General features: G+C 29.5%; 2 protein-coding genes across 2 annotated transcripts; one reads left to right on the top strand and one right to left on the bottom strand.

Moving 5' to 3' along the window:
• Positions 1-3574: 3574 nt before the first annotated feature.
• On the bottom strand, positions 3575-4843 carry LOC136981329 (uncharacterized). The gene has a single exon (XM_067277678.1). It carries the CDS (start codon positions 4841-4843, stop codon positions 3575-3577), a length of 1269 nt encoding a protein of 422 aa, XP_067133779.1.
• A 226-nt stretch (positions 4844-5069) lies between these two features.
• Positions 5070-6374, top strand: LOC136981248 (uncharacterized). Its single transcript, XM_067277575.1, has one exon. The coding sequence runs from the start codon at positions 5070-5072 to the stop codon at positions 6372-6374; it is 1305 nt and encodes a 434-aa protein (XP_067133676.1).
• The last annotated feature ends 6614 nt before the right edge of the window (positions 6375-12988 follow it).

The raw sequence follows: 12988 nt of genomic DNA, 5'->3' as shown, positions 1-12988 counted from the left end.
TTAAATAAAATAAAAATTTTAACTTTGCTATCCAGACAAGCATTTCTTTTTGTTTACGAAAGCGATACAATCCCTTTTCTACTGTTAAAGACGTTATCATATAGCCTGAAAACATTAAATAAACATATCCTCAAAATGATGCTATCAATTAATTAAACAAAAACAAAAAACCATGCTAATAATAGTCTGTATAATCTAGTAATGAACAAGTGTCTACAGTTCCATCATCGTCTCCTAGTAGCGGCTGTATGGACTCTACCCAACCGTTACTAGTGGCGACTGATATCATTGAGCATTCAAATTAACAACAGAGTTTCATCGCTTACCATATACACGCTTTGGCTTAAAGTCTTAACAACCCATTAAATAAGATAAATGTTATATTTCATATTATTCACGATACGGTACAAAACATTTTTATTTAAATAAAATATATAATTTAAGCGTACTTTCACTTCGATTCTGAATTTAATTCTCTTCAGTTCGTTTCTTTTCACAAACCAAACCAAATTCAAAGTTAGGTTTTGCATTAGAGAGATTCAACGTTTCACATCCTTGTTTTTATAATTGTATGAAATATATCCCTATTTCTCTGTTGTCTCATCTATCCCCAACACTATAATCGGAGCAGCATATTTAATAACATTGCTAATAGACGTATAGGAAGATTATTATACAAGATTAATACCGTATACATTATTTTACCAGCAAATATAATGGGAGTGAGAGAAAAGCTTAGCATTTGTATTAATGTAGAAATAACTTGAGATGAACAGCCACAGAAGAGGATTATGAAACAAATTCAAATGATGTCAAACTGTTGTTTACACTGTTACAAATACTTCAAATCTTCGAAACCAAACCCTTCTAATTTGTGGTTTTTCGAACGAAACGAACTAAAAGCACTCAAATTGAGTAGCCCTATCTAAATGAATGCTTTCAAATGTCCTTTACAACAAATACATTAAATATATTTTATTGTTTAGAGGGTTATAAACGTTGTAATTTTAAATTTTCAAATTACTTAAAATATGAATTACAAAATTCAATGTTTATTTCCTTCTGTTTTACATAATAATGTACGATTTAAAGATTCAGGGTGATAAAATTTATGATATAAAATATATTTTATATATTTTATTGTAAAGTCTTTTTGGAGTGTTATTGAGGAAAAATAAATACATGGAAGTAAAAATTTATAAAATAAATTTAAAAATTACAATAATATAATGTGTGATTCTAATTGTTATAAAAAGAATAAACTAAAATTAAGAAAAATCTATCTCAATTTTTCTTGATTTTATTTTTTCCCAGTTTTTCTAAGTGTATAAATAGAAATAAATGAGTATTAACAGTAAAAGTAAAATACAGCTGTGTTTTTTGAAATACTTGAAACTTCTCGAACCTCTCTATCTCTATAAAAAAGTCTTTCGTTATAATTCTTATTAATTTGGACTATTAACCTTAAAGAAAAATACATTATACTTAAGTAAACGTCCAAAATATTTTATTTTTTTTTTAGTTTCGAAATATTGGATTATTATAGCAATTTCATTTGCATGGAAATAATAGTCACTTAGTGCTGTAACATGCAAATTATAGATTGGAATTTAAAATAATATTGCAAACATAATGAATTCCAAAATTAATATAACTGTAAATTAACCTATAGTAATATAATATAGTGCAAGTACACTCTTGCTAATCCAAACTCGGCAAAATACGAAATTATTGTTTATCTTCTAACGAAAAACAGAAATAATTAAGGATTATTTTCTAAAAACATGCAAAATATGTAAATTATTACGTAATACTTGTTTTAACACAAATTTATTTATTAAATACTGCATGAAAATTTTAATAATAATATATAATAATTAGCTATAGTATATATGACAGTACTTCCGATATATAAGTACAGTAAGACCCCGCTTAACGCGTTCCTATACGACAAAGCGCTAAGCGAAACAGCGTCATTTTAACGTAGAGTAAATAGGGAAAGGAAAACACGCGACCGAAAATAACCAAATTTTACTATAATTTTAAGTTCTTTTTATTAATTTGCATAATAATATATGCTAAATAAACATAAACAAATGCACTTAAAAGTGTAAAGTTCATTTTTTGTGATGAAGGCCCTGGCTCTTCTGAAATTCTTGTTTGTTGGGATAAAGTCGTGTAGTTTCATTTGACGCTTTTTTCTTTCCTTAAGCAAATGTCGATAGCAGAAGATCGCATCCAAAACGCCTCGTTTTGCTTCTGCACTCCTTTCAAAATCTGGATCATTCGCTACGATTTGATCAAATATTTCGGTTATCGTTACCAAACTTTTACTAAGGAAATCTGTAGAGAAATTCTTCGGGTTCTTCATTTTCAGAATACAGTGTAACATCGCTTAACGAGCATCTCGCATAACGAGTGACCAGGAGAGGAGAAGTTCCGGATTGTGCACATGCTCCATCAGTCCGTTTAACACTCGTTCCGCCAGCATCGTAGTGTCGTTTGTGATCACATTTTTCCAAACTTGTGTTCACACATACTACTTATAAACATCAACAACTATAGCCCGTTATATAATAAATACGCCAAACAATATGCCAAATTCTTGGACTATGTAAAGGCAATAATTAAATAATAGAAATTAATTTATTTGACTAGAGATAGGCAATTATGTTCCCATTTCGTATTAAATTTAATGACCAATTCCAAATTCAATTTTAAAAATGTCTAAATTATAAATTAATTATTTATAATTATTACATTAAATACGAGATGAGCGTTTTTTCAGGCTTCGAGGAGACCGCGTTATATCGAATCAGTGTTAATCAAGGCAGCGTTAAGCAGGGTCTTACTGTACACATATTTTAAAGATTACTTCTCCACAATTTTTGAATACTTTTCTTGTATATATTACACTTCTAATTTGAACAATCCTGTAAAGTGTGTATTCAATTTGTACAAGACATGAAATACTTTTTTTATATTCTTACACTAATAAATATCAAATATGCACTATGTATCTTATACTAAAAATGTTAATTTTATATAAAAAATAAAAGTAACTTGATAATTAATTTTAAAATTTTTAAATTATTCTGTTGAAATAAAAGAACTGCTGAAGAACGCCAGAAAACTTTTTAAATTCTGTATTTTGCAATTTAAATTGATTTAATTAATCTTTCTAAAGTTACTTTAATTAATTACAATGCAACAAGATGAGTTAGCTTATTTTTTAATTGTTTTAATATTTGCTTTAAAAACAAAAAAAAAACTTAAATCAACACCTTAATGTTTGCTGAGAAATTTTTTAATTTAACGAACGTTTTCGGCCTCATCTATAGGCCATCATCAGGTCGAAATACAAAAATTGGAACGCTTACGTTCCATACATAGAATACAAAATTCAAACTAAACATTTTTTTTAAAAAATGGAACTAATTAACGGATAAATAAATAAACATATAGTGAGAAACTAGAAAAACAAAAATAATAATAACAAACGAACATAATATCAATATTACCTATCCTAACTATAAATAATTCAATTTAAAATATAACTAAGTTCATGCGCCTCCTATAAGTTTTTAAGGGCATATTTCCAAGCCGAAGGAAGACCCTCCGCGTCCCTTGCATTAATACATTTATCTTTTAGCTTACTTCTGTAAATTTCCATTTTTTCCGCTGTTCTCGCCAAAGTTGGGGAATGTACCTGTTTTATGATTTTCGCCTCATTCCACCGTACCACGGATCCTTCAGCTTGCCCCATCTGGGCTAGTACTGTTGTATTGGACCCTTTTCTAATATCATACTTATGTTCCTTCATCCTTATTCCTAAGTTTCTAGTAGTAACCCCCACGTACTCTTTATTAATACCTAACAACTGGTTCTCGTAGGGGATCTTATACACACCTGCCTTATCTTCTTTTTTAACTAATCCTTTATCGTTTCTAAGTATTTTATACAAATTCGGAGCCCTTTTTAAGATCACCCTTGCATCCTTCATGCTTGCTATTTCTTTCATAATCCCTCCTAGATATTTATTTAATGTAAATTTCGTGTACCTATAAGGCCCTTGTCTAGTGTCTTTATCACTGCTGGTCTCAAATTTTCTAATAATTCCCTCTATGACTTTCCTCTTATACCCTAATCTTCCTGCTATCCGTATAATTCTTTCTATCTCCGTAAGTCGGTCTATCACATTTTCACAGTATATAAAGGCCCTTCTAATCAAAGCTCTAAATGCCGCTAACTTATATTTATAAGGGTCATAAGAGCTAGCAGGAATATAAAGTGGGCTATGTGTAGGTTTAATGAATACGCCAGTGGATATATGCCCTTTGCTAAATACGATGTTAATGTCTAAGAAATGCAACATCCTAGAGCTTTTTTGCTCAAGCTTCAGGTTAAGGCCTTCTTCGTTTTCGTTAATTCTATCCACAAAGTTAGCAATTACCCGATTGTTCTTCCATATTATGAAAATGTCATCTACATATCTCTTGTAGTATACTATGTCACTTTCGAAGCCGCGCAGCACTTTTAATTCTACTTTTCTAACAACAAGTTCGCAAAGGAGCCCCGAAATCGGGCTTCCCATTGGTACTCCCCTTTTTTGCTTGAATGTTTGGTCTTCGTAAACGAAGAAGGATTCGCAACATACTAGGTTAGCCATTTCTATAACCTCCTTTCTGTGTTGTGTTAACGTTGGGTTTTCTTTAAACAAGAACTCCAACAGCGCTTCTACGCAGGATTCAACCTTAATAGAAGGGTACAAACTTTCGTAATCTAACACAGTTCCAACTTCTTCATCCATCAAAGTAATGCTTTGTAGATCTTTAACTACCATAACACCAGTAATATAGTTCAAACTATTGATAGAAGGGTTAAAAAGCTGCAGGAAACCAAACTAGCGAAGATATTACCGTTTCTCCGAAAATGCCGGAACCCTAGACCAGGGCTCCCTAGACTCTTTGCCTTCGCTAAAACCCATAAAGAGGGTAAGGAAATAAGGCCTATTGTGGAGAAACGAAAAGGTCCTACATTTCTCCTGGAAAAAATACGTCTCCGCGATGATGGAAAGTAATAAGTTTGTGGTAAAGAATCCTGTTATGGTAGTTAAAGATCTACAAAGCATTACTTTGATGGATGAAGAAGTTGGAACTGTGTTAGATTACGAAAGTTTGTACCCGTCTATTAAGGTTGAATCCTGCGTAGAAGCGCTGTTGGAGTTCTTGTTTAAAGAAAACCCAACGTTAACACAACACAGAAAGGAGGTTATAGAAATGGCTAACCTAGTATGTTGCGAATCCTTCTTCGTTTACGAAGACCAAACATTCAAGCAAAAAAGGGGAGTACCAATGGGAAGCCCGATTTCGGGGCTCCTTTGCGAACTTGTTGTTAGAAAAGTAGAATTAAAAGTGCTGCGCGGCTTCGAAAGTGACATAGTATACTACAAGAGATATGTGGATGACATTTTCATAATATGGAAGAACAATCGGGTAATTGCTAACTTTGTGGATAGAATTAACGAAAACGAAGAAGGCCTTAACCTGAAGCTTGAGCAAAAAAGCTCTAGGATGTTGCATTTCTTAGACATTAACATCGTATTTAGCAAAGGGCATATATCCACTGGCGTATTCATTAAACCTACACATAGCCCACTTTATATTCCTGCTAGCTCTTATGACCCTTATAAATATAAGTTAGCGGCATTTAGAGCTTTGATTAGAAGGGCCTTTATATACTGTGAAAATGTGATAGACCGACTTACGGAGATAGAAAGAATTATACGGATAGCAGGAAGATTAGGGTATAAGAGGAAAGTCATAGAGGGAATTATTAGAAAATTTGAGACCAGCAGTGATAAAGACACTAGACAAGGGCCTTATAGGTACACGAAATTTACATTCAATAAATATCTAGGAGGGATTATGAAAGAAATAGCAAGCATGAAGGATGCAAGGGTGATCTTAAAAAGGGCTCCGAATTTGTATAAAATACTTAGAAACGATAAAGGATTAGTTAAAAAAGAAGATAAGGCAGGTGTGTATAAGATCCCCTACGAGAACCAGTTGTTAGGTATTAATAAAGAGTACGTGGGGGTTACTACTAGAAACTTAGGAATAAGGATGAAGGAACATAAGTATGATATTAGAAAAGGGTCCAATACAACAGTACTAGCCCAGATGGGGCAAGCTGAAGGATCCGTGGTACGGTGGAATGAGGCGAAAATCATAAAACAGGTACATTCCCCAACTTTGGCGAGAACAGCGGAAAAAATGGAAATTTACAGAAGTAAGCTAAAAGATAAATGTATTAATGCAAGGGACGCGGAGGGTCTTCCTTCGGCTTGGAAATATGCCCTTAAAAACTTATAGGAGGCGCATGAACTTAGTTATATTTTAAATTGAATTATTTATAGTTAGGATAGGTAATATTGATATTATGTTCGTTTGTTATTATTATTTTTGTTTTTCTAGTTTCTCACTATATGTTTATTTATTTATCCGTTAATTAGTTCCATTTTTTAAAAAAAATGTTTAGTTTGAATTTTGTATTCTATGTATGGAACGTAAGCGTTCCAATTTTTGTATTTCGACCTGATGATGGCCTATAGATGAGGCCGAAAACGTTCGTTAAATTAAAAAATTTCTCAGCAAACATTAAGGTGTTGATTTAAGTTTTTTATTTAATTCTGCTGGGTACGAGTATGAATTATTTGCTTTAAAAACGTTTAATGGAGTTTAAATAATTAAAATCGTTATTTAATAGGTAAATATTTGTAAAAATAATTAATTTAACAACATATTCAAGTAAATATAACCCAGTTAATGACAATTAAATATGGAATGTTTTCTCTGAATATTTTCTTATTCATATTTGTATTTTTAAAGTAAAATTTTGTGATCAATTTTATAAATCAAATTTTTTATTTTTCACGTGTTATTGCTTCTGTTAAATCTTACAAGTTGCATTAATTTCTGTTCCTTTACCTGAAAGTCAATTGTTTAGTAAATGTATTACTGATATTACAAACTTCAGATAGACATTACAACTTGAATTTCTAATAATTCTAATGATATATAATCATTTAAGTATTGTCGTGAATATTTGCAAACTAACAGAGTAAATATTGAATTCACTTTAATGCTCATTCGATCGTTCTAGTGTGTATTTGATTAACAAAGATTACTCAGTCATTTTAATATTCAAATATTTACAGTAAAAAGTACGCAGTATAAAGTCGGTGTAACCTGTTTACCTAGTCATTTTATACAAGGACTGAAATGATGGAAGAATGTGTAAACTTGGTTTTATAATAACAACAGCAAGCCAGTGAAGATCAGGATTATTTTTTATATGATATATTTCATTTGTATCCATTGCTATTTATTTCATTTAAGAAGAGTACACACGTACCAGTATATCTGGCAGTCTTTTCTACCTCCACTTCAGGTATACTTGGAATTAATACTAAAGCCGGTAAGTCTTTGATATTAATTTCATGTTCAGACCGTTAATATCTGATTCAATCGTGCAAGATTCAGTTATATAGGGTGATCGTAATTAATGTATTCCTGTTCAACGCAGTCTGGAGAGATAATAGATTGAACTTTATCTGGTATGAGTTCGGTTTGTCTGGTTGAATTCACAGTGCTTCATTATATTAAATATCGCTTTTTATTTTCATAGAACAGCGAATAAAGTTAATATTAACGTTTCTTAGAGATCAATTTTCTCAGAAATTCACAAGATATATGAGATTTTCTCAAATGCGCACGCTCGTATGCTTTCGCGATTATTTTTGGACGAAGAAGTCCAAATCCACTTGAGTTCGCTTAATTTAATGTTGACATATCTTTATGTAAATCAGGCTTAAGGTTAACTCTCGAATCGAACTCGCAGTATTGTCATTATTTAATTACATAGCTTAACAAGAAAGCTTCAACATCCCTATAGATCTGCGTTACTGATGCCATGTATTTTTTTCAAGTTACATATCCCTGTAGATAGCATTTCGTGTAAATATAAATCGTAAAAATATTTCTGTCTATGTTCTGGCATGTTGCTTTATATGTTTGTTTTTTTTTATTTTTCCAACATGCAGGAATAATTTAACACGTCTTATAAAGATCTTGTAAGATTCATTGACGATGTCTCTAGTCTTCCTCGATATTTCAGTCTTTTTTTTTTCATCCTTTGAACACTAACAAGCAAAAGAGGGCCTTTTTAACAAGCCCATTATGGGCTTTTCAAAGCTCACAAATAAGCGTAATATATAACATATCCGGATCTCTGGTCCCACAAGGTGGTAAGCTGCCACCTTGACTGCTCGGCCATCCGAACACTGTGTCAAAATCATCAATAATACAAAGTTTTATAAATGCCTGTAATTAGTCATTCATTTTTTTCGAACAAACTTATACAGCATATATATTTTTAATCATATAGGAAAATATTTGCCCTCGAATGTTAAATAATACCTTTCAAAACTTTCTACGCAAAGGTTTCATTAGAAACTCTTTCGTTAAATTAGCGTAATACTGTATATTTAGCATTTCAATTGTAGTTTACGTAATGCTAAAGAAATGTTATTGCAGAAGGTTTTAAAAATATGATATAAGAACATCCTTTACAACAGAAATATTTAATTTTTAATGATTATAAAATAACCTTAATATAATAATGAAAATTATATATGATTTATAACATTGTATTAGATGTTGATTCTTAGATCTGATTAACCAAACAACGCTTCCGAATTTATACAGTAACTTATATCAGAAACTTTACTGAGAGAATATTGCTTTTAAATCCTCGCAGGATTGTCTAGACTTACTTGAATTTTATTGTCTTCAATTCAATAATAAACCAGCAATTCGCAGTAAATTCCCTTTTACTCTTTCCTGTAAATGATGATTTTCCAAAGATATTAACAGACTAGAAATTCTCATTCGTTTTTCACTGTTACAAATAGAATCAAATTGTGTTTTTTGTTCAAAACAAAATTTTTAAGTCTTTTTAAAACAATTATTAGCGATTATTTATTCATAAATATTACAGCATTTAGAATTAAAAGTGTAACAGTTTTTATATAAATATAATATAATTTTAAATCTTTTTAATATATTTATTTGTCTAATGTTTAATCTTCTTTTTATTGTTATACAAAACTTTAGATTTGTTTTATCACATTTATTATATTTTTATTTGTTATTTTCTTAATTCATTATAATCTTTCAATGCGTTTATTCTTAATATTAATTATTTAAAAAACGCTCATCAATGGCCAAGTGATTTTAGCCTCTTGACCATTGTAGTTCATTGTAACACTGGTAGTCCTTGTTGGTTCACACCTAACCAACGGGCTGACAAACGTGATTTTATTTTGGTGTCTAAAACAAAATGTTCTGTAAATGTTACAAAAATAAATGAATGATTATTTACTATATAAAGTAAATTGTTTTAGTTAAATACTTTATTTAAAATTAACCGTATTTGCCAACGTATTATTAAGATCATATAAGTCAGTTTTCAGCTTCTTTCTTGCATTGACCTCCTATATAGAAAATATTCTTTTCAATTGTCCCCTTAAAATTTTTATGTTATTTTCAAAGATTTGCGTAATATATCAAGTAAATTATTTTCGATTTTTAAACAGTTAACGAATTTCTCACACGATTGTTATTATTCTTATTTGAAAATTATCTGAAATTCTTGAAAAACTAAAATAATTATGTGATTTTTTCATCCCCAATTGAACCTTTGAATTCATCCACCCTTTTCAAAATTCCATTGATTCCCAGAGGATCTATAATTTAAGTTTTTGAATCCTGCTTCTGCATCTTAGTTATATAACCGTAACTATTATAATATTGTACGTGTTATTTTTAAATCTTTTCGTTATAAAGATTAAAAACAATTTGCATTAAGTATAATTCAAGAATACTTGAAAACTATTCAAATTTCCGAATTGAATTTTTATCTTTAAACAGAGAATATTCATTATATGTAAATTTTATAAGCTTTTATTAAGAATATTTAATTGAAAAAGTAACTTTCTCTATACATTTAAGCAAATGAAGCGTTATAACTTGCTTTAGTATATCACTATTATATCGCAGAGAAATCTCATACTTAATACATAATGAATTCAATTTTAAGACATTTTAATAAATCATTTAGTCAGGGTCTAGTTTAAACTCTGGATAATGAAAATTTCGACATCCCGAAAACCTTTTCCATTTGAGGATAAAATTGCGTATAAGTCGAGGGTAGGTGGGCCATAAATATTTTACATATTCCATATATACTAAAATTAGGCATATTTTAATCATTTATAAGTGATGTCTGAAATATATTTTCGAAAGGATTTATACCGGCAGCCATAGTTAATTTACAGATCGATTAATTAACATGTTAAACTCCGTTCAAATAACCACAGTTTAATATTTACTAATGAATAATACCAAAAAAGTTATTAAATTTGTATAAACTAAATAATTATATTAATAAATCGTAATTCTATTTCTAAAATTATGAGCAACAATTCTTATAAAATAATAGATTATTTTACCTTGAATATATCTAACTTCTTTAAAAATTTGCCGGGACGAATTCACATTTAAGAAAAAATATAATTTCTTACAAGACTATACATTTACACGAGTCTTTATCCTTCCAGTCCCTTCACACGCTTTTTAGAGGCTTTTTAATGTAATTATTGTTTTTTAAGAATATGTATGCTACCGCTAGAGGACTCTATAACTGTTTTACATTGGATGGCGGACAGTAGCCTCCAATAAAAGGTCAGTTCCGCCGTAGACTTGTTATTGCCTCTAAAAAGCGTGTGAAGGGACTGGAAGGATCGTGTAAATGTATAGTCTTGTAAGAAATTACATTTTTTCTTAAATATATCTAACTTCTCTTTAATAGAGTTTTCAGACTTAGATATAGGATATAAAAATATTAAATTGGATACAAAATACAAGTATATAATAGTCTAAACATGTTTCCAATATCGAATAACATTCTTCAGTATTTTCTGACGTGTACTGAACTCTATTCTAAAAGAAAATCGAAACCTGGATGACTGCAGACGTCAACAGATATTGATTAATGATCGAACGTTGTTGGATCATGAAATATTTTATTCCGAATTCAGAAATTTGATCATACGCCAATCAAATACTAAACAAGATTAATGTATAAATAATATATTAAAAATGCATAATATATTATATATGTATAAATAAACAAGTAGTCTCTTTTTACAATGCAAATACAGAAACCAGTTCGTTATCTTGAAACCTATCTCTTTATTCCAGAATGTATAATTTTCAACTTGTTATCAATCCATTAGAATGAAGCAATAAAGTGATTGTCGACGTGTGAATTGTAATTCTGAGACTTGTCATTAGAAACTCGATCATCAGTAACAACTACTGACAAGATTAATCACACGATTTCTAATCAACTCCTCTTATTATAACTTGTAAATTATATATAATTGGATGGTGAGTAATGAAAATACTTAAATTTGAAATATTAGTCCTAAAAAAATTGTTGAGCGTGATTTAAATAAATTGATACACTAATAAAATCCGTAAAAATTAAAAATCTGAAAAAATAATAGTTAAATAATATCATTTAGACATTCTAATATAATTCCTATAGTTGTAACAGTGATTTCCATAATTAATTTATATTATATTAAATACATGCATTTAAACAAAAAACAAAGCAATTATCTATAAATCAATTTTTCAGCAAATATTGATTAATGGTCAAACACATTCTTCATCCTGACTATTGATTTTCTTGTTTATTAGCAGAGATACTTCAATTTGATTTCAAACTTCAATTAATTCTTGATACAGAGTATTGTAATTTAAAGTTTAATTTATCGACTTCGTTCTCCTTTGTTATAATTTATTTCTGGAAAAGGGATGTAATTCCGATACAACAAAAGGCATTTTCTCTTAAGAACCATCTCTATTTTTCAATAATTGCCATCTCCAGAGTAATATTTGGATAGTTTATAAGTATCATTACTTTGGATATTGTGTAATTATATAAGCATAAAATGGAACTTCGATATTGTTTTCAGCCAACAGTATTTCATTAACTAATTCGTAATCCAATTAACTCTAATTAAAATAAAATATATAAAAATAATTGAATAAAATAATTTATTTTTATTTAAAGAACTGTTAAAATTACTGTTGCAATATTAAAAACCAATTTTTTTTGTAAATTCACAAATTAATTATTTATCTTATAATATTTTCAACTATATCAAGTAAATACACAGAAAAATGTCTATGAAAATCGTTCGATTCATTTATTCGTGTAAAAACACAGTATATAGGCAGCTTTATGTAAATTTACAATATAAATACATTACTTGAAATACCTGCCATTTATAATTCCACTGTGTAGTATTTACTATATGATACAGATTTTCAATTAAACTCTTTTAGTAATTTAACATACAAAAAAAAAATGTCTTTCCTCGTCTAAAAAAAAATGTCTTTCCTCGTCCTGTAAAATATTTTATTCGGTTTCATTCTGAGAAATTTCAAAATGTAATTTTCAATAGAAAGATAATTAATTCTTTTTCTATAGAAAAATACTAGCATATAAGCCCCGGGCGAAAAGTAATAAGGACAGACATAAAAATCAAAACCATATTAAAAGTTTGGTTATTTTAGCTTTCCATTATTATGTTTATCACGAAGTGCCAAGGGATGGAAAACAGGATAAGAGTGGCCTATCCAGGCTTCATTGTTGCGTATATTTTCCTTGGGTTCTATATTGTAATTATAAAATTTGGATCAGATCGGACGCGAAATTTAGGATTTAATAGGACAGATGAAATTGAGGAGAAGGGTTACAGCATTAAGATGTTATGATAGTTTCATTTTTTCTACAGGAGTTTTAGAGAATAAATGTGAAAAATTTGCTTTATGTCGGTCAAGGGGTCTAGACG

This window comes from Centruroides vittatus, unplaced genomic scaffold (genome assembly GCF_030686945.1).
Source record: "Centruroides vittatus isolate TY-2023 unplaced genomic scaffold, ASM3068694v2 contig_10, whole genome shotgun sequence".
Taxonomy (NCBI): domain Eukaryota; kingdom Metazoa; phylum Arthropoda; class Arachnida; order Scorpiones; family Buthidae; genus Centruroides; species Centruroides vittatus.
Note: the sequence above shows the minus strand (reverse complement) of the source record. Positions and strands in the feature narration are given on the sequence as shown.

Coding starts and splice junctions, on each gene's coding strand:
- LOC136981329 (XM_067277678.1), bottom strand. CDS start 4,843: ATGGTAGTTAAAGATCTACAAAGCATTACTTTGATGGATGAAGAAGTT.
- LOC136981248 (XM_067277575.1), top strand. CDS start 5,070: ATGGAAAGTAATAAGTTTGTGGTAAAGAATCCTGTTATGGTAGTTAAA.